Genomic DNA, 23,536 nt, shown 5'->3' on the forward strand with positions numbered 1-23,536 from the left:
TTTTCCTATTGACTTTGTCATCTCTATACAGAGAACCAAAGCTCCTGGTTCAAAGATCATTCAATCTTTGAATAAATATTGCAGAAATAACACATTCAAATTGTAACATGACGAATATGTATCTCATTATTCATTATTCAATGTATCTCATTACTCACTCCCCATTGATCTCAGACAGACAACATGCTATACCACTTTTAAGAAGAATATTAAGACCTACTTGTTTAAAACTTTTTTAGATTAGTTTTATATCTCTATTGTCGTGTTTGTGTTTGTAATGTTATTACAGCGCCTTGAGCCTACATTTTGTTTGTTGATAGCGCTTTATAAATAAAATTATTATTATTATTATTATTATTTCATTGTCGATACTCATTGAAAACCAATCACAGATGATAAACTCTCCACAGACTGCCCATAAATACATTTCAAAGATATTCTAGTGTTGTTCCTGTCTTCCACTAGTACAACTGTGTCTCTCTCGCTAAATGCCTACGTCTGAAACATTGAACTAAACATGGAAGAAGCGTAATGATGCGACTAACCGCTGATGATATCACAGCGTTCATTGAGTAAATGATCAATATCCACCTAGCACTAGGAAGGAGAAAAAAAAGTCCTTCTACAATCATATCTGGCAATCAGAAAACGTTAAATATAGATCCTTATACATGCGCAGGTGTTAGAACCCCATCCCCATTAACAATAGCATCAAGTCTCGTATCTCACAGCTCCATAAAATCAACACATCATGAGCTGCCATGGTTTAGTCCAGACACTAAATCACTGCCACTAATTAAACTTTGATCGGTGAAGGACAAAGAAGATGATATCTTGTCGTGTCACCATGCACCTACAGGATCTTTGGACCTAAAGGATGTCACAAAACTGTCCATCACGACATTGTACCTAAACGTCATCTTCTGTTTGCACCAGATGGATCCAATCAAGATAGCAATGACGTGACACCTACACTATTACATTTGATTGTAGTCCAAGGCATTGACAAAGTCTGTCACGCACACACACACAGTGTGACACACACACACACATATGGCGACACTGATGAGTTAACAGAGCCTATATTTAAGCTCACGATCTGTTTTAGGTGTTATTATCAAATTGTTAGTTACAAAAAAAAATAAATATAAATAAAATAAAAAGCAAAATACTTAAATGGTTATCTAAGGAGGATAACGTCAAAACCACTCCCAGATATTAAACAAAATTAATGAACTACCTCTAATTGATTAACTAACAGGTTAAGGTTGATTCGTTTATTGTCATCAACTATAGATAAGTATGAAAATGTTAACTTGATCCAAGAATGGGAAGTGGGAGAAAGAAACGGTATAAAACTTAATAATGGAAATACACTTATATATACAACCACATCTCTCAATAAGTATCATTTCTTTCCCTTAATCGATACCAATCAGAAAAATTAATTACCACTAATTAATTAATTTATTGATTTTTTTAAAATTGATTCTTGATTTGTTAGGTACAATAAATAATTGTGTACAGTTTCCACTTGATCCGAGAATAGGTGTGGGGGAAACAGCGTGTCAACAAATTGTATCAGACAAACCAAAGAGGGAGTTACAAAATATTATTTTGAATTAAAGGAGATTATTTGTCTGTGTGTGAGTGTGTGTGTGTGACAGATATGGCCTACGCCATGTCCAGCTTTATTTCGCATATCAGGCTTACACAGTGACGAGCTATGGGCCAAAGATTAACCTAGTTATGTAAACCACTCACTCTTGATGCAACCAGATGACATAATTCCTGTCATTAGACAGCAAGGAATCTAAGCAAAACACATTATGCCAAGCTTTGCCCATGGCCTGCGCCAAGCCTTCCAGTGAGCTCCTCCTTCATCTTTCAAATCAACTTTCTCCAAGTGTAATGTTACTAACTTCATCTTTCAAATCAACTTTCTCCAAGTGTCGTGTTACTAACTTCATCTTTCAAATCAACTTTCTCCAAGTGTCGTGTTACTAACTTCATCTTTCAAATCAACTTTCTCCAAGTGTAATGTTACTAACTTCATCTTTCAAATCAACTTTCTCCAAGTGTCGTGTTACTAACTTCATCTTTCATATCAACTTTCTCCAAGTGTCGTGTTACTAAATTCACTTTTCAAATCAACTTTCTCCAAGTGTCGTGTTACTAACTTCATCTTTCAAATCAACTTTCTCCAAGTGTAATGTTACTAACTTCATCTTTCAAATCAACTTTCTCCAAGTGTCGTGTTACTAAATTCACTTTTCAAATCAACTTTCTCCAAGTGTCGTGTTACTAACTTCATCTTTCAAATCAACTTTCTCCAAGTGTAATGTTACTAACTTCATTTTTCAAATCAACTTTCTCCAAGTGTCGTGTTACTAACTTCATTTTTCAAATCAACTTTCTCCAAGTGTCGTGTTACTAACTTCATTTTTCAAATCAACTTTCTCCAAGTGTCGTGTTACTAACTTCATCTTTCAAATCAACTTTCTCCAAGTGTAATGTTACTAACTTCATCTTTCAAATCAACTTTCTCCAAGTGTCGTGTTACTAAATTCACTTTTCAAATCAACTTTCTCCAAGTGTCGTGTTACTAACTTCATCTTTCAAATCAACTTTCTCCAAGTGTCGTGTTACTAACTTCATCTTTCAAATCAACTTTCTCCAAGTGTAATGTTACTAAATTCACTTTTCAAATCAACTTTCTCCAAGTGTCGTGTTACTAACTTCATTTTTCAAATCAACTTTCTCCAAGTGTAATGTTACTAACTTCATTTTTCAAATCAACTTTCTCCAAGTGTCGTGTTATTTTTCTCGTTGTTCAGAAACCATGTCCAATGCTACAGTTTTTTTCTCCAACAGATCTAATGAGGAACTGAAGAGATATCATGTGATCCAATTATCACGTGATGGAAGCTATCAAAACCAGAAACTTTAATCGCTGAAACATGGACTCAACTGTCAGAGGAATTAGCAAAAGACAGGACACTACATGAAAAGAAGCAGGGTGTGTAGACTCGAGCGCAGAGGGTTTGGTCAATTTTGGGAGTCCTATATATTCAAGTTTGTTCTGGATTTTTTATATTTACAACAGAAGACATTTCAGTTCAGAACTTGTACACAGCAGAAGATACAGAGAAGTGTGTGTGGGGGGTATAAATGAGAAAAACAATTGGAAGGAGCGTACCAGTTCAAAGAAATATCGATTTTTGTTTTTCTCTCTGACTGGACCCAATGTTTTAGCTGTAGGATTGCTAGACATATAAGACAGAGAAGGCAGCCTACAGATCTCTGACTGGACCCAATGTTTTAGCTGTAGGATTGCTAGACATATAAGACAGAGAAGGCAGCCTACAGATCTTCTGACTAGACCCAATGTTTTAGCTGTAGGATTGCTAGACATATAAGACAGAGAAGGCGGCCTACAGATCTTCTGACTAGACCCAATGTTTTAGCTGTAGGATTGCTAGACATATAAGACAGAGAAGGCAGCCTACAGATCTCTGACTGGACCCAATGTTTTAGCGGTAGGATTCCTAGAAATAAAAGACAGAGAAGGCAGCCTACAGATCAGAAATCGTCTTTCCAGAATAATTCTAGCACTGACTAAAGCATCTTTAAGTATACAATAACGAATGATTGAAAAAAAAACAACCTTTCATTGAAAGTAGACCTCTGTACAGTGACGTCAATAGACTCGAGATGTCCCACTTAAGTTCAATGTTCAAGGGAGAAAAATTGCAACAAGATGAATCAATTCCAGGGAAAACAACAGATCGATTCGATTCCGTTTTATCTTCGGAATCGGTAAAGATAAATCTAAGACATCTACTTCCATTGGAACAACTCTAAACACGAAGTAGAACTCGGCCTAAAGTGTGTTTATATAAACAGACAAGTCTTCAAATTAGGCAATGGAATGTCTTGACAAGGTTAGCCAAGTCGAGGCAAGATTTGAAACTTATTTGATAAAACTGGTCTTGACATGAAGTGCATGCCTGTTGTCAGAATAATTGCTGCATTTCTTGAAAAGTTAAGATCTTTAGTACCGTAAGTAATCCATCAACTCTGAAGAATGAAAATAGAACGTAGATCTCATCTGGGCGAGCACACACTAAGAGTATGAGAGAGAGAGAGAGAGAGAGAGAGAGTGAGAGTCATTTATAATCAAGTAATTTATGGAGTACTTATGACGTGTTTTATTTGTTTACCTACGTTTACAAACATTGGATCGTAGGGTAACGGGCCATGCATGTATAAGTCATCTTTACTGATTGGGGAGGGGGGGGGGAGTCTTGAACACAATGTGTTAACGCTAGGACAGGACCATTGGGGGGGGGGGGGGGGTAAAGCGAAAGACAACTCCTAATTAAAATGTACATATTTGCTTTCTGTCACATTTCCTCTCTTTCAATACATTTGTTGACATCTGACTTGCATTTCTTTGATCGATATGTGCATTTCTTACAGCCAAGGTTACAACCAAATGCTCGAAATAAAACATCAAACAAGAAAAACATTCCATTATAACCTACTAAAGAATATTTAAAAAAAAAAGAAATTATATATAAAAAAATATGTAGACAAGGCATTACTTTTGCATTGTCAACTCGTATTTCCTGAACATTAATTGATTCAACTCTTGAATCAATAAAGCTTTACATTCGGAAATCCCCCCCCCCCCCCCAAAAAAAAAAAAAAAAAAGCAACAGTCCTTTCAAAAGCGAGATAGTCCTTTCAAAATCAATGTTGGATCTGGGTCTAGAAGTAGATCTAGTTCTCTATACAAATTTACATTTATTTATTCTTTACTTTGAAAAATTATAAAGGCCAAACTAGAGTTTTCCCAATGTGGCCAACTAGTTAGTACAGCGATATACATCAACTGTTAAATTTATAGCAAAATCGTTAGACCCGTTATTGACATCAGCGTCCATGTTCCATTCTCCATGAAGTTATGACTTGAATAGAGGTATTGTAATAAAGTGAAATGGGAAGCAAAAGAGCTACTACATACATCACTAAAGTAAATAAAGATGTATTGGTCTCCTACAATACTACAGAACTTTGGTAGGCCAACTATTCCATTCATAACTTTGATAGGCCAACTATTCCATTCATAACTTTGATAGGCCAACTATTCCATTCATAACTTTGGTAGGCCAACTATTCCATTCATAACTTTGGTAGGCCAACTATTCCATTCATAACTTTGGTAGGCCAACTATTCCATTCATAACTTTGGTAGACCAACTATTCCATTCATAACTTTGGTAGGCCAACTATTCCATTCATAACTTTGGTAGGCCAACTATTCCATTCATAACTTTGGTAGGCCAACTATTCCATTCATAACTTTGGTAAGCCAACTATTCCATTCATAACTTTGGTAGGCCAACTATTCCATTCATAACTTTGATAGGCCAACTATTCCATTCATAACTTTGGTAGGCCAACTATTCCATTCATAACTTTGATAGGCCAACTATTCCATTCATAAATTTTGGTAGGCCAACTATTCCATTCATAAATTTTGGTAGGCCAACTATTCCATTCATAACTTTGGTAGACCAACTATTCCATTCATAACTTTGGTAGGCCAACTATTCCATTCATAACTTTGGTAGGCCAACTATTCCCTTCATAAATTTTGGTAGGCCAACTATTCCATTCATAACTTTGATAGGCCAACTATTCCATTCATAAATTTTGGTAGGCCTACTATTCCATTCATAAATTTTGGTAGGCCAACTATTCCATTCATAACTTTGGTAGGCCAACTATTCCATTCATAACTTTAATAGGCCTACTATTTCATTCAAAACTTTGGTAGGCCTACTATTATATTCATAACTTTGGTAGTCATACTATAACATCCAAAACGTTTAATATCTGATTCTACAATCATCAATTCTATAGGTGTAATTCTAAATTCGTCACTTCGGTTGGATTAGGGTTATATCTACATTCTGCATCAATATCTTGATATGCCTACTTAAAACTATAATGGACACACAGACACGCTTATTTCAATACACTATTTGGGAGAATATTATATTTGTTTGAACTGTTTCGTCGTTTCCATGGATACTTATCAATGTACGCAGACTCAGCCACTCGCTTTAACCCTAGGTGTCCGGAAGTAGATCAAAGGATTGGCCAAAGTACTGGCTGGCTTTAGGCCATTGATGGCGCCATGATAGGACTTGAGCAACGCTGAGATGAAGTTCAAACAGGTTATGATTGAAACACTACTGTAAGTCATTGGTATATTGAAACATCATTATGATGATTGGAGTTTAAGAAAAGGTTCAACGTTAATACCAAACGGAAATGTACAATTATTCAGAACACGATATAAAAGGTTTCATCAGGCGCTTCTAAAGGTGGGTCTTCGAGTAGGAGTGTGTTTTTTAAATGTTCTTCATAGTTTTAAGATATCTTTTTTTTTTTTGTTTCTATATGGGACCTGTCAAATACAATGTGGCACGGTGACCGATTAGGACCAGGAGTACTTGTTTGTGAGACCATATCATACAATGACAACATTTAGTCAAGTTTGTAAGTCAAAGCAAAAAATCAAGACAATGAAGACTTTGTCCTAAACTACAGACTGTAGTACATTAAACAGAACACTAAACACTACTGCTGCGCTATCAATGACGTCATCTTGGCCCCTGACATTTAGTGACATAGTCCGTGACTTTGAAGTCAGAAAGTAGTTGACGATTCAGGTGTCTTGCCGATGACAGAAGCGTCCCAGGAGAAAATGATTTTAATCATCACTAGTGTGAGAGAAGAACTGAGGCGTTCATTTTCAATCAAATATCAGTCTTAAGGAATGAATTGGTCTGAATCAAATAGTGATTGTATCCCAACATTTGAACAAAAGAACAAAGATAGGAATCTTTTGAAGTACTTAGTATTATTACTGAATGTGTACAATAATATAAGAGCGAGCCACTAGTCATTAGATTACTTATAGTGATCGGTGTTTATTGAATAATGAATGGATTGAACAGAATGGTTATGGTCTGTCAATATAGATGTACATACTGTGTCTTTGGTCTATTCATGGTTTTATTTACAGTGTCTTTAGTCAATGATAGGATTACTTTGAATGAATTGACATCAAGTTTGGCTGTGGTTTGCTTCATTTGCTTTCTTACACCAGCGTTTGTCTTTAAGCATTAAATTACACTGATTAATTGATTCGTATAATTAGTCCAACCTGAAGCATTGTTTTATAAGTTGATTTAGTCAAGTCAGAGGAATTGGTCTAGTTGTTGATTGACTCAAATCTGATGCATTGGTCAATTAGTTTACTTTCTCAAGTTTGAGGCATTGGCTGCATTGGTCTATTAATTGGCTGGCGGCTGCAGCATAATTAGTTACTAATGACGATCTACTGCTTACTTGAAGACTATAACACGGGTAGTTGACTTCCAGGTCGCTACGTCTATGGATTACTTACTATAAGCAATGCACTTTATCGATATATATAGAGAGATTAGTATCGAGGCACAGAGATAATGTCAACAGTTCACGGCCTTAGCGTGTTCATGACATGTGACTACAGAAAGTAGACTGGAACCATTAGGTTGTCAACATTCATTCAGACCTTACGATGGAGGAACCCAGACCACGGGATAATGAGAAACACTTTGAAAACTGACTTCATTTTTTCCCCTTGCTCTCTAGTTTTCGCTCGAGCTGAATCGATTCCAGCTCTATATGTGGAAAGTATTGAGGAAGAAATCAATGAGATTCTATTGATACACACGAGTGTAAACAATGTCACCGCTGAGCTGACATCATGACACAATATTACATGAATATACAACTAATGACGTCTGGGGAAGGGAAACATCACATAAGCAAAATGTCAATGTTGGATCTGAAGAGTTGTACAATTTGACAAGCGCGAGATGATCTCAAGCAGTCAAATGTTGCATGAAAGAGGCTCGACTCCTTGGCTCAACGTTGGAGAATGAGCAAACAACGAATTTAATAGAATGTCTTGCCAAACTGAACGAAGATCTGACTGTTGTGCTGGTCTAGACTAGTTGCTGTCCTATCTAATATTAAAACATATAGATCTTAAGCCTCGAATGTCTTGATACGATTTTTCAAGAAAATGGTTTAGTTAATAAATCTCGCAAGGTTTCGATTGATCTAATATGATGCTATATTGGGGGGGGGGGATTAGTTACATACAAATTATAATATTGTGGGGGGGGGGGACTAGTTACTAGTACATAATAATAATAAGGAGGGGGGGGGGTGATTAGTCATAATGAATTATATATGGGGGGGGGGAATAGTTACATAAAATTATAATATTGGGGGGGGGGGATTAGTTACATACATATTATAATATTGGGGGGGGGGGAATAGTTACATAAAAATATAATATTGGGGGGGGGAATAGTTACATAAAAATTATAATATTGGGGGGGGGGAATAGTTACATAAAAATATAATATTGGGGGGGGGGAATAGTACATAAATTATAATATTGGGGGGGGATTAGTTACATACATATTAATAATATTGGGGGGGGGGGAATAGTTACATAAAAATTATAATATTGGGGGGGGGGATTAGTTACATAATGTCTATTCAGAACAGTTGGACCCATCAAGTTGACTAGAAAGAAGATTCTTTGAATCGTGTCCCCTGACTCTCTAATGTCACACGTTTCATTGGACATGACATAGCAATGATTTCTCGCATAGAAACAAATGAAAAGAAATGCAAGAAAAAATCTTCGACTGTAAAGAGCACCAGCTACAGCAAATCAAACTTTGAAACCAAGATGTCTACTCTTGTTACTAAGTGAAAGAAGAAGTTTTAGGGAGTTCTTCAATGTTGTTTGTTCTCTTCCTTCCAGATGTGCTATTTGAAAACTGTCTTTCTAGTGTTAGATGTGCCTGCTACCCTACAGCATCTGACCGAGGACATTCGGTATAGGAGGCCTGAACACTGACCTGCAACGTCACACGGTCTGTCATTACTATGTTAGTTTTATACATTATATTGTTCTTCAAGACAGTGTCAATGTTAGGACCACCAAGCTATGTCATTCTTCCAACTGGCTTACAATTATTATGTTTTCTTAAAACAATCACATAAGTTACACAAATTATAATATCAATATAAATTATAGAGAATTTAAAAAGCAAACGAATAGAAGAAAGCTTACATGAAGTGTAATTAAAGAGGTATCTGGGTGAACAAACCACTGTTCCAGGAAAATGCTTATGAAAATAGGTTTTATAGTTATCTATTGTTACTTTCAAGCTTTTATCTCTACAAAGTATAAAGGGAACTAATTCAAATTTATACCACCACAACATTCAAGTACAATGTCTTTCCCTTGTTCGAGATACCAAACAAAATAATTAATTACCAAAAGTTAATTTGTTAATTTTTTTTATTAATTCTTCTTTTGCATGTAAAAGAAAAAACTGCAAAATTTCAGCTTGATTCGAGATTGTGTGAGGAAGAAATAACTTGTATCAACTTTTTACCAGACAGAGTGAGTTGATATAAGCTGAGAAAAAACAACATTCCATACATTTGTGCTGCTTTTGTCTAGCTTCAGTGAGTGAGACATATGTCTGCTTAATATCTTCAGGCTCTGCGGTCAGACATAAGTCCAGCCTCTACTAAGGATTAGAAGAAACGCACGCTCTGGGGTAATGATAGTTCTCATTCCACACGGCTTCAATGAGACTATTTCATTATTGCTAACATAGCCAAGCCCTTTCCATCCAATGGGAAGCAACTGCCTCTTTGTAGTGGCCCAGGGGCCAGTGTCTCCTGTGTGGTGCACAGTTCTCTCCCGTGATTAGTTATAATAATGAGATAGTTGTCCAGTTGTTAAGCTCAGAGAGGCAAAGCCGCTGAGCCGTAAGGCAGTCGAAATCAAGATTGACTAGACCTGAAAATTACGTTACTGAAAGACCACTGATACTATTTCAATTGGGAGGGAGGGGGGGGATAATTACATACATATTTTAATATTGGGGGGTATTAATTACATACAAATTATAATATTGGGGGGGGGGGGAATTAATTTCAAACAAATTATAATATTGGGGGGGGGGGGGGGTTAATTACATACTAATTATAACATGGGGGGATAATTACATACAAACTATAATATTGGGGGGGGGGATTAATTACATACAAATTATAATATTGGGGGGGGGGGGGATAATAATATAGAAATTATAATATTGGGGGAGGATAAGTACATAGAAATTATAATATTGGGGGGGGGGATTAGTTACATAAAAATTATAATATTGGGGGGGGGGGGGATTGGGGGGATTAGTTACATACAAATTATAATATTGGGGGGGGAACTAGTTACATACAAATTATAATAATAAGGAGGGGGGGGATTAGTTACATAATAATTATAATATTGGTGGGGGGGAATAATAACATAGAAATTATAATATTGGGGGGGGGGGGGGGATTAGTTACATACATATTATAATATTGGGGGGGGGGAATAGTTACATAAAAATTATAATATTGGGGGGGGGACTAGTTACATAAAAAGTATAATATTGGGGGGGGGGATTAGTTACATAAAAATTATAATATTGGGGGGGGGGGATTAGTTACATAAAAAGTATAATATTGGGGGGGGGGGATTAGTTACATAAAAAGTATAATATTGGGGGGGGGATTAGTTACATAAAAAGTATAATATTGGGGGGGGGGGGATTAGTTACATAAAAAGTATAATATTGGGGGGGGATTAGTTACATAAAAATTATAATATTTGGGGGGGGGGGATAAAAACATAGAAATTATAATATTGGGGGGGGGGGGATTAGTTACATACAAATTATAATATTGGGGGGGGGGGATTAGTTACATACAAATTATAATATTGGGGGGGGATTAGTTACATAAAAATTATAATATTGGGGGGGGATAATAACATAGAAATTATAATATTTGGGGGGGGGGGGATTAGTTACATACAAATTATAATATTGGGGGGGGGATTAGTTACATAAAAATTATAATATTGAGGGGGGGGATAATAACATAGAAATTATAATATTGGGGGGGGGATTAGTTACATACAAATTATAATATGGGGGGGGGGATTAGTTACATACAAATTATAATATTGGGGGGGGGGGGGGATTAGTTACATAAAAAGTATAATATTGGGGGGGGGGATTAGTTACATACAAATTATAATATTGTTGTTTTTTTTTTACTATCAACTAAACAATGTCAAGAAAGTTAAATTGAACTTCAGTGTTGCCAACTAAATGTTTAAAAAAAATGGCTACCAGCGGCAGCACTTATTAAAAAAAAAAGATTCTGCAGTGCTAAAAAGTGCACAAAATTATCATAAAACTTGACAAAACAAACAACAGCTGAAAGCTTCCTTTCTTCTGTACACCGGATACTCCACAAAGCGAGATATTTTGAGTTGTTTCCCGACATAGGTGAACATGTGTCATTAAATCAGTTCACTTTTTGTCTGATCCATTTTATATATTCTCATTGTTGCTTTAGTTTTCGAGAATGTTTTTTTTTTTACAGTGAGATACATTTAGGTGTAGCCGGATGGTACGACTAGAATTGTTTTTTTTTTTAAAGTTTTCAAGTATGTACAAAGAATTGAGAGAAACGGGAGGAAGAAAGAGAGCGGAATAAAGATATGAAGTTACACGTTGACTATCAGATAGTAGAAAGGAAACAAGTTACACGTTGACTATCAGATAGTAGAATGGAAACAAGTTACACGTTGACTATCAGATAGTAGAATGGAAACAAGTTACACGTTGACTATCAGATAGTAGAATGGAAACAAGTTACACGTTGACTATCAGATAGTAGAATGGAAACAAGTTACACGTTGACTATCAGATAGTAGAATGGAAACAAGTTCCCCCCCCCCCTTCCCAGTTTAATAAAGTTAACGAAAGCAAATGTCTGTCTCTAAATACGCCAGGAAAAGTGTGCGTGTAGTGGGCAAGATGAAGTTATGTTTAATTAAATGAACGCAATCCACCTCAGCTATCAGAGCGCTTGACAATCTGAATCTACTGGAAACATCTGTTTCAAAAATATAAATTATAACACAAAAAATAAAATGCAGTAACACATACAGTGTTTGGAAATATTCATATAAGAAAGCTGGTATGAAAATAAGGTATGCATATAGCACCAAACCACTCATGAGTCTGTGCTGATTTCCACTACTATCCTAAATGAGCGAGTCTGTGCTGGCCTTCCATAGCATTATAGGTCATAATGGCTACCACAATGCATTTGTATTAACAGCCAGTCGCAGTTTTATGAATATATTTGCATTCCAATCAACGAGTCAAGCAATAACAAACAAGATAATAAAGAGGTGAGTGATGGACACAAACTCATGGGCGGCCCCGATGGGGCAGGTCCACTCACGAAATTATAATAATACGGCTTGTCTTCGAGTCCGAACATTAATGAGGAATGCAGTATTTTATCAAAATATATCTCATAATACCAGTATTTCTTTTAAATTTTAGATTTTATCAAAATATATCTCACATATTATGACAGTGTTACCATGGCGCATTATTTAAACACCAAGGGAAATAAAACACTATTCGTTACAAATTTTCTTTTTTTTTTTTCAATTAAAAAAAAGCAGCAGTGCTTTGGAGCCCTAAGACTGGATAAGACTGTTAAGCTTATGGGTCCTGTAATAACTTTATATTATGTATCCATTTGTAATAAGTTCCAGGTCTTTCTATCACCTTATTAATGACAAAATGGCTGGGCAAGAAGTTTTACATGATCTTAAACAGCACGGCAACGTTGAATTAAGATTTTTTAGACTTGCGTTTCTATGTGGGAGAGTAGTAGCTTCAGCCTCAGAATATCACGTATTATGGCGAGACCAATCGTCTTGGTTATGGTCGCAAGAGAAGTATAAACAGGATATTAATGTATAGACTGGTTTCTCGTAGCTTTCAGTTTCCGCTACGGAAACTTTCTATTTGTAAAACTATGTATCATGAGAACTCTACTTTTGGGAATTTATTACGGTATTGATTTATTTGAATTATAAACTGTATAATTGCTTGATATCTAGTTTGTGTGCAGTTATTTCATAATTTCTTCTTGAAGCATTAAAATACTTTATTTCGTAAACAAGAATTTGGCTATGTGTTCACCTCAACAAGGAATACCAGCTAATTATTGGACCTTAACCAGTAACCAGAGTTGGTATCAACATTCGATTGCAACATTGTGTTAACTTGCACTAACCACTAATCAATTCCATTGTAACATAGTGTTAACTGGTAATCATCATGCACACATAGACACACACACCTAAGACATAATTCAACAAAACCCCCCCCAAAAAAACAACAACAAAAAACAGTTAACTTCAAAGTTCTGTGCATGAAATGTTGCCCAAGAGATTTTGTTCCTAACACAGATAATACTGTACCATTGAATCCACTGAGTTCAATTACATCTCCAGTTGGCGCCGTCATCAGTCTTCAATAATCGGGCTCTAATTTCAAAGCAAACAAACAAGGCATCATTTCAAACAACAAACACTGATATACCACTAGTACATACGGGGGGGGGGGGGGAGTACTTTACTACTGGACTCCGTCTACCACTTCGATTGTTCCACCTCTATCAGACTCCACGCCCCTTCCCTCAAGGGTTGGACAGTCGGGTCAGCCCCCTGAGTAGCCCAAAACTCTACTTGTGTCTTCTGAGTTAAGAGACGTGCGTGAGTGTGTGTTTAGTTGTGTGTGAGTGTGTGTGTTGTGCGCGTGTCTCGATAGCACGAGGCACCAAACAGCCACTTCGGTCATTCAGAGGAAAAAAAATGAAAAAAAAAAACGGTTTTTTTTTTTTAGAAATCAAATTTAAACAAAAGCGAATCGAATTGTTTGCCAGCGTTGCATCATGGGACGGGGCCGACTGTTGCGTGTTCTCTTTTTACAGATGTATCCTTAAAGCAGCGCGTATGTTGAGTAGAGCTCCCTAGAGATGTTGCGCCCATGTGGATCGTAGCACCGCCTCAACTGGAACGTTGTCAACCGATCTAATTCGCCACTCATTGGGCTCCGCTGCCATTATATTCTCGCACCGGTGTTATCACGGTGTGCAGTTCGCTGGAGCCAGCGGGCCGCCCGCGTCAATAAAGTGAGCCACTCTCGCGGTAGGTCGATGTGCCAGGTACTACTCACGTGCGTGAGTACATAAGACTTGTTGGTATGTGTGTGTGTATGCGCGTTCACATCAAATCAGGCCACCCCCGTCAGGGAGAAGATCGAACCCCTCACCAAGCGATTTCCCCTTTAAAGGCGTAACTCCCCCCATAAGCGAGACACCTGCCAGAATGGTGAACTACTTCCATAAGAGGATTACGACTGGAGTGTATTCCCCTGGAGTGTTTCTCGTGAGCCTGACAACGCAGGTAAGATGTATTTGTTGATCATGTTAATCTCTTTACTACTTTAGTCTTCAGAAAGACAATCCATTTAGAGACATCAATATATACGATCTCAAAGTGGATAATTCAGTATTATGACGATATAACTATTGAACTAGGAAAACTAAGGCTATTTTTATGTTGCTAATGTTTCAAATGTATACATATAGACAGGCTAAGTATAACAGAATTACAAAATACATCAACTAATTCACTTTGAAAAGATCAGTACGGAATACTGTAGTAATAGACTAAAATGAAAAAAACTGGTTCATACAAATGTCTGCCCCTACCCCCTACTGTCTCCCATCTAAAGCATTAAGATCAAAATAGTCCTGAATGATATTTCTTGGCATCATGTTTGTCCATCTGGTCAGATTATTATTCAAGTTAATGGTATGGGCAATGAGACAGCGGAACATAGTTGAGTTTCAGGTCTCTAGTTTACAACGTGCGCTGATACTTTAGGTTGAGTACCCCCCCCCCCCAATGTATTCAGTCCCTTCCACGGCCACTACTTTCCCTCCACCCAAGACACCGGCCCTATCATTGTTCCGTGTACAGCTCTTACTTTTGTCTTATGATTTGGGAGGGGGGGGGGACAGATCAAGAGTCTCTAACTCAACACCACCAGAACATGAATGGTAAGGAATCAATAGCGCGAGAGTACACATAGGGAGGAGGGGCAGGGGTGAGTTTGAAAAACTTTCTATCGATTCACTCAGTACTTTGGTACCTGAAATTAGCCAATGAAAAGTATATCGCTGTGTGTATGTGTATTGTATACTTAATTCCTTATTTTTCCAAACACTGAACTACACAATCAATTAGCAGTGACCAAGTTTATTCCTTGTACTTAAAGCGGCAGTTCATAGTAATAGTCAATATAGATATCTATATCTATGTATTTAAAAAAAACAACTTTTTCAGCTAAACTATTTTTTTCTTTCATTGAATTGCATTACAAATTCGGCAACCATTTCCAACTTGGCCTTTATGTTCCATGACACGCCGCTACTAGTGGCCATCAAGTCGACGATATGAATTAGATAAAACAATAGATATCAACTCAAACCAACAGACACACGCACACAGTCTGGCTCGAACACACAGAAGACTAATCCCCCAACACACACTTACGCGTAGGAAGAAACAAAACCTGTGTGCACTACTTTGTGTTTCGAAAGGAAACAATGTGAGTGAAACAATGCAGACATAGAAATAACATGTCTAGAACTTTACAAACAAGTTGTATTGATGATAAATATATGACACTATTGTATTTATATATACAAGAATATGTATATGATCGAGGCCTGTGTAAGATCAATATGTATTTATAATCTAGCAGGAATAGAAAGTGAAGAGTTTTATTATCACTTTACAATAACTATTGGCAAATAGTTGAAATGCATAAATGCAATAACAAAAACTCCACACAATAAGAGTACATCTATTTATAGTACATAGAGACAAATAAAGCATCACAAGTTAGCAAATAGAAAATAACAAATATATGAATTAATAAATTAAAGTAATATAAAATGAATTTTTTTTTCAAATCAATTCCTCCTTTAAACTGGTGTCGGTTTTTATCTTTCTTGTATTAATTCATTATTGCAACGAGTGTTTCCACTAAGTTCTGTATAAACAAGTTCTTCTATGAACAGTTCAGCCTATGACTACTACATAAGAATATATGTACGTCTATTTCTTTAGTCAAAACTCTAAACTGAATACAGAGAAACAGTGGCAGTCGAGTGCGGAAATCCCCGCTGAGAGTGCGGTCAAAGTGTACAACGACGTAAAATGTAATGTTCAGATATTTGGACATATTAAAACGGTCAAACATCAAGGTGTGGCCAAAAAGTATATACAGTCAAATTTCTAGGAAAATCGTTAATATCCGCCCAGTTTCCACCTAGTGTCTGTTTTGAATACATGAAGAGTTTGCAAGCTAATAAGGAGTTTTAAAAAACAAACCAACAGGAATTAATATTGAGATGCCTTGTCTTATCCATTAGACAGGATATTATTATTGTATCATTCAAAATAGAAAGTACACGAACATTATGACTATTAACTAGATTTATAGTTTTTTAAAGAACAAAAGAAAAATTCAAAGCATTGTTGTAGGCCTTACTCCTCCCTCTTATTTTTTCCTGGTTTTCTAGAGACATCCTGCTAATCAACTAATGCGACTCCGCCGCGTTCTGGCTTTCTGAGTTCAGTAAGGGAAGCTGTAACATGTTCAGTAAGGGACGCTGTAACATGTTCAGTAAGGGACGCTGTAACATGTTCAGTAAGAGACGCTGTAACATGTTCAGTAAGAGACGCTGTGACATGTTCAGTAAGAGACGCTGTAACATGTTCAGTAAGGGACGCTGTAACATGTTCAGTAAGAGACGCTGTAACATGTTCAGGAACAAAACAGAACAAAGCCAAGCAAAATCAGCGCCCCACTTTTTTTTTTCTTAAAAAGAATTGGGATACACTGAAAAAAAAATATTTGGTCTAGTTTCATGAAACAAGGTATGCTGTATGTAAACTATTGATATCTCAAAGAATTCCAATTCAAATTCTAATAATTGCAAAATGTTTGTCCATTAAATTAATTAATATCATTAATGTCAATATCATGTAGATTTCACAGTCTTGGCCGGAACTCGAAAGATAGTAGAGAATTGACTTACCAAATAAACTGCTTATTTTACATTTTTTTTATACTATAAAAAGCCTTAAGTAGCCCGACCTTTCAGCCATCTTGTAAGATGGAAGACTTTTAGATATAAGTGAAGAAAAGCAAATAGGTTTGCATTGAATTAACTGAATACTAATAATGATGAACTTCAGAGGACTGCACTGAATTGGACTTTCCAAGGAGAGGATGATAGGACACACTGAATATCTTGAACACTCAAATGATAGGACACACTGAATATCTTAAACACTCAAATGATAAAAAAAGGTGTTTCAAACCTGCCGACATTTTGTCAAAGACAGGTTGGATAACAAGCCTAGAGAATAAGATGACCATACTTCGTAACCCTAACCCTAACCCTAACCCTAATAAGTCAAGCACTTTTTATATGCAGTTTCATTGTAACACTCTGTAACGGAATGTTATTACCAATACATATTGCTCAATGCAGTTACAAATCCTGTTGTATAAAAAAAAAATTGGAGGTCTAATTTTTATAAAGCAGCTAGACGTATGTTACCCGCGGCCCGCGGGTCTTAATTTGCGTATCACTGTCGATATAGTCACTGAGAGTGTTTTGTAAACAATTAAACGGTATAATAATGTTATAAGTAAAGCGAATGCGGAACACGTGAATGTAAAAATAGTATGAATGGAGCTATCAAAATAGCTAATCGACTTAAATCCATTTTTTCAAATAAAAACATTTGCTTGTAGACCTTCAGATATTTGATTAAAATTTGAAATGAATAGTCTTAATTTTGTATGTTAATGTGTTAAAGTATAAAGAAGTTCTTCAGTTAGAGATATATCTAGATCTAGACTAATCTAAAGTTAAATATTGGCTCGGATAGAGTTCATTCTGCGAGTGCGCGATGGTTTCGCTCTGCGCATGCGTGACCATTTTTATTAGATGTACGCGATTCATGAATGGAACTATTAAAATATATCTCAACACGGCTTCGCAGCTTTAGCGAACGAATGTATGAAAAATGCTTTAGAAAAACAAATTTGAATGTTAATTTGATTAAAATATTAAATGAATGAGCTATAATTAGCATGTTCATGTGTTAAAGTTTAAACTAACTTTGCGAAGAGAAGTTCTATCATCTTAGAGTTGAATTAGAGTTTTAGACCTAGGAATAGAGAAATGTGTAACATTTCGGTATTGTCTAATGAAAGAATGTACGTCAGGAATTCTAAATTCGCAGATATAAGGAACGAATTTATGTAAAAATGCTTTTGAAACACAAATTTGAAGGTTAATTTTATTAAATAATGAAATCAATAGACTATATTTTGTATTTTCATGTGTCAAAGTAAAAAACTATCTGAGCAATATGCAGTTTTAAAAATTAGATCTAGATCCTTTCGATTTATACATGGTAAACATAGCCTATATCGATATAATTATAATACTTTCATAGAGTTGGTGACTTTTTTTTCTGAGGGTCTTAAGTTTGTTTTAGGGCTTTAATACATACACTACGGTCCCAGTTAGTACACAAGGAACATTTATGCCAAGTTTTATCAAGATTGGTCAAACGGTTTTCATTTCAATGCGGGACATACATACATACATTCATGCATACATACATACATACATACTTTCATGCATACATACATACATACATTCATACGCCTTACTTTCTACTTTATAGTATAGATATGGTCTGATTTCAAAATTAACAGTTCTGGTCACGATACAGTTTTAGTATTTGAGATCTTAAAAAAAAAAATGACGGGCTGACAGACAGCAAAAAACCAGCAGCGGCTTTTCCTTAAGAAGGACGCTAAAACAAACAAATAAACAAAATGAACTATACTATAGCTATAGCATAAACAAATTCAAGGTTTAGGGACCGATACACTTGTAGACTTTCTGAATAGTCGACGTTAGAATAACAGACGGTAAAGGTTATCTTTTCAAGATCTTAGAGAAACTAACATTGGTTCATAGAAACAGGCTGTACTTCTAGAATTGAAAATCCTGGTGAGGTCTCATGAAGTATGAACCTGAAATCTAAAAAAAATCCATAAGGTCAAGATTTAGTGTAAAAAAGTGCTTTTAAAAAAATGCTGTTCTATAAATTCCAATGAGGCACATTGCGTGTGATACTGAGCATGCGCTGTAGCTATGGAATTAGTGGAATTAGAAACAAGTTCACACGAGAATGAACAAGATATACATAGTCAGAAACATCTAATTCTAAATATTTCTTCCGATCGCTATATTAGTGACCGTTCTTATTGTTCGCCTTTATTTATTTATTAGCGGCCCCCGAAAGGGGAAAAGACGCTATTAGTTTTGTGCAAAATGTCTGTCCGTCTGTACGTCCGTCCCGTTTAGATCTCGTAAACTAGAAAAGATATTGAAAATCCGACATCACAATATTTTAGACCATTCAAAGTTCTGATGCAACGGCTACTTTTTTTTTCTGAAATCCAAAAATTCTTATTTTTAAAATCAGTTATGCAAGCAGTTTTTTTAAAGAGAAAAAGCTAATTAGTATGCATTATAAGTTATACCTAATTTAACACGAATAGTAATCTTGTAAACTTCATTTTCCAGAACATTTTTTTATTGCGGAATTATTTTTTTTTGAGGATTCGAATAAGAGATTGAGCCTTCTCAAAACAATTAGATCAATTATAAGACATCAGTTAGGCCAGGGGAGGCGCGGTGGCTGAGCGGTAAAGCGTTTGGCTTCCGAACCGGGGGTCCCGGGTTCGAATCCTGGTGAAGACTGGGATTTTCAACTTTGGAATCTTTGGGCGCCTCTGAGTCCACTCAGCTCTAATGGGTACCTGACATTAGTTGGGGAAAAGTAAAGGCGGTTGGTCGTTGTGCTGGCTACATGACACCCTCGTTAACCGTAGGCCACAAAAACAGATGGACTTTACATCATTTGCCCTATAGACCACAATGTCTGAAAGGGGAACTAGTTAAGCCAGGTACACATCTAACTTCACTTTCACCTATCCTTTGATCTGCGGGACCGTTGGGGCACTACACAAGATCTGTTAATCTTCTTTCTCCATTCTTATCTCTCATTTGTCTTTGATATAATTTTATTCGGATGTTCTTTCTGAAAATATAGAAGCCTGCATGGGTGGACCACTTCGGGGGCAGATTTTGAATTTGTGTTTCCACACAAACTGTCTTTTGTAATCTTATATAATAATACTTAAGCTGCTAATTGTCTAACTCGAAAAAAACAACACAAAAAAAAATAACAAACTTGTATCAATAAAAAAGAAAACCAAGTTTGTCAGACACTGGAACGCACAATGACGTCAAGAACTATCAATTTCTTTTATGCAACCAAAAAAAATATTTTATTTACTTTTGTCTTCGCTCTCATCTCTAATGTTCAGTCTTGAACTCCTTTGGGAGTGACTTCTTTAATCCGGTTGTGGTCAGATGGTCGAATTATTCCAAGGGACGCGGCAGTGGCGAGACATTCCAAAGATTTATTTCTCAATAATCTCATGATCAGCTCAATACTGGCTATGAATAATACATCATGAGGACTGGGGAGGGAGAGAGAGAGAGAGAGAGAGAGTGCGTCTCATAAAACCGGAAAGGAAAGAAAAAAAAGATAAATCTGTATATATTTCCAAAGTAAGGAAGAAATAAGAAGAAATGAAGAAATAAATAAATAAAAGAGAGAGAGAGAGAGAGAGAGAATGAAAGAGAAAAAGAGAAATGAATGAGTGAGCGATAAAAAAAAGTTGTATGATTTAAAAAAAGATAAATGTTCAAAACACTCTACAATGAATCTATCAATATATTCCAAAGTAAACTTGTTTAAATGCATTTTTGAAATACCATATGAGCCCTATCATATAACATTTAGTCCATGAACAACAAATCTATAGTGGCACAGGAGGGAAAAGAAACCTGTCCCTTAGTCTATACATTTCTTTTAAATGTATTTCAAAAGAAACCAAGTGTACACAGCAAAGAAGCAGATCAAACTAAAGGGGAGGGAATGGGGTCAATGTTGGGGCTACTGGACATCACCTCAACCTGACCTTCTAGCATGGGCGTCCTGGGAATGACTTGGCCCATGTATTATTCACAAGTTAATGAGTTAACTTGAGCCAAAAGTCTGGGGCCACCACCACCATGCAACCAGCCTGGGTAAGTGCGTGAGTGAGAGCAATATTCAGACCGGTCCCTAGAACCCGAACATTCGTGGGTAGGCCACAGCACAACTCGTTGCGTAGCTTCTCCTGCTAAATATTTACAACAGGGGACGCATCTGCTGCTGAATGTTACCACTGCCTCGGTAGCCCCCCGATGGAGGAACAAATAAATTCAACATCCACACCGCAACGGATAAACGGTGGATGTCACACACTGAGGCTCCTGTTAGCTACCGAAATAGTCAGTGCCATTCAAGACAGAACACCCGGGATCATGGAGCCAATTTTAGCTCTTAGTTTAGCTCTTATTCCTTAAGTGTGAAGCTTAATTAAAAAAAAAAAAAGAACTCCCAATAATAGAAATCAATCAAGAGAACAGCAATTAAAACGCACACACACACTACGAACAAACAAGAAACGAACAAGAACAATGAGCCACGCTTAGAGTGCTCATGTGTCTATTAGGAGCTAGCACAATACAGCATACAATTTGAATATCAAATGCTAGGTAAAAGGATCCAAAATACAGTAACCCAGAGCTGTAAGAGAACAATATACAAATAGATCAATTGGAATTACAAGTCAAAGTTAGTCCATAGATTGAAAAAATATGTCACTGTGGAGAGACCGTAGTGTACAAAGAGCTTTTAGCAGTGTTTCTCAAACTTTTACTAGTGGCGTCCCCCCCCCCCCCAAGGCGCAAAAAAAAAAACAAGGTTACAAAGACAGTTTGTGTGAAACACAAACTCAAAATCGGCCCCTGAAGTGATCCACCCAGGCAGGCAAAAAGGCAGGTTTCAATATTTTAAGAAAGAACATCAGAATGAAATTCTATCAAAGATAAATGACAGAGAAGAATGGAGAAAGAAGGTTGACAGATCTTGTGTGGTGCACCAGCGGTCCAGCAGATGAAAGTGAATGTGAAGTAAGATGTGAACGCGGCATAACTGATGTCTTATAATGAATATCTAATTGATTTAATTGTTTTGTAAAGGGTCAATCTCTTATTCAAATCTTCAAGAAAAAAAAACATTTCAGTAAAAAAAAAAAAATTCCTTAGTTAAGTGCTTTATAGTTATAGTGCAGCAATGCAGTTTATGCGATAATATAAGAAGCTATTTATTAATATTGCTTTAAATCATGTCCAACTTATATGCATACTAAATAAATTTTTCTCTTTAAAAAAAGTTAATTTTTTTTTGTAAAAGTAGTAGTTAGATATGACAGAACTTACTTAACTTAGCAACGAAAAAGCCTCTCGTGTTTGTTACTATTTTTATGAAAAAAAAACTGCTTTGAATGGTCTAAAATATTATGATGTCGGATTTTCACTATCTTTTCTAGTTTACGATATCTAAACGGGACGGACGGACAGACAGACATTCCATTCAAAACTAATAGCGTCTTTTTCCCTTTCGGGGGCCGCAAATAATCCTTCTCGCCTCCTTTAACCAGCTGGGGGTTGGGAGGGCCCACTGTAAGCTACCACAGAGGAGTAAGGGCTGTCTTTAAGAATGTACAGTAATGAAAAAGAATAAAATGAAAAACAATTATAATACAATTTTCCGGTTTTTACTTTGCAAATATATATTTAAAACTTGTTTGGAATCCATATGTACGTAATGAATGTTGGTTCAAGCTTAGTTTACTCTTGATTTTGGAAATAGTGTTTTGTAGATTTTGTTTTTCTTGTACCGATATACAAGACGTCAGGGGCGCGCCCCCACAATTTGAGAAACGGTGGCTTATATGAAAAATGTCTTCACTTACGTAGATCTACTCATTCCCAAGTAAACGACGGTGCATTAGGTTTGAGCACACCAGTGTAGCAGTTTTGGTTTCGTCCAAAACAAAGCCTTCAAGACGCCTTCCGTTCATTATGTATGAAGTACACGAAGACTAAAGAGATCAACAAAGAAATGCTTCTATTGAAGTGCGGGGGAAAGACGACCCAGTGTACATTCGAAACTGGACACGTGATTTGTCATGGAGGAGACGAAGTATGCCATAGACCTGAACTAACTTGGACATTCTTTAGACGTCTCTATACTAGACAAAACTATATGACACAGACAGTAGAAAGAGAAATTGAAGGTACAAGATATAGGACCTGAACACTGTCGAAAAACATCTACTTGTCTACTGAAAACGCATATGTTCTAAGCCTAGTAAATAGCTAT

The 23,536-nt window shown here is 36.3% G+C and overlaps 2 protein-coding genes across 5 annotated transcripts in view; one reads left to right on the top strand and one right to left on the bottom strand.

Annotated features, from left to right (window-relative positions):
- Window positions 1-23,536, bottom strand: part of LOC106065376 (trafficking protein particle complex subunit 13-like) — a 90,253-nt gene that overhangs the window by 16,619 nt on the left and 50,098 nt on the right. For 2 of the 4 annotated variants that reach the window (XM_056030447.1, XM_056030446.1), the window contains exon 1: window positions 13,502-13,562. The exons of 1 other annotated variant lie outside the window; for it this stretch is intronic. In XM_056030447.1, coding sequence (XP_055886422.1) covers window positions 13,502-13,547 — 46 coding nt within the window. In that variant the 5' untranslated portion in view covers window positions 13,548-13,562. Of the gene's footprint in view, window positions 1-13,501; window positions 13,563-20,551; window positions 20,570-23,536 lie in introns of those variants that run through there. One more of the 4 variants, XM_056030448.1, reaches the window with a different exon arrangement.
- LOC106065362 (uncharacterized) overlaps window positions 13,943-23,536 on the top strand; it is a 54,176-nt gene continuing 44,582 nt past the window's right edge. The window contains exon 1 of the mRNA XM_056030444.1: window positions 13,943-14,488. The gene's annotated coding sequence lies outside the window, so the exon portion shown is untranslated. The remainder of the gene's footprint in view (window positions 14,489-23,536) is intronic.

Source organism: Biomphalaria glabrata, chromosome 5 (assembly GCF_947242115.1).
Source record: "Biomphalaria glabrata chromosome 5, xgBioGlab47.1, whole genome shotgun sequence".
NCBI lineage: Eukaryota > Metazoa > Mollusca > Gastropoda > Planorbidae > Biomphalaria > Biomphalaria glabrata.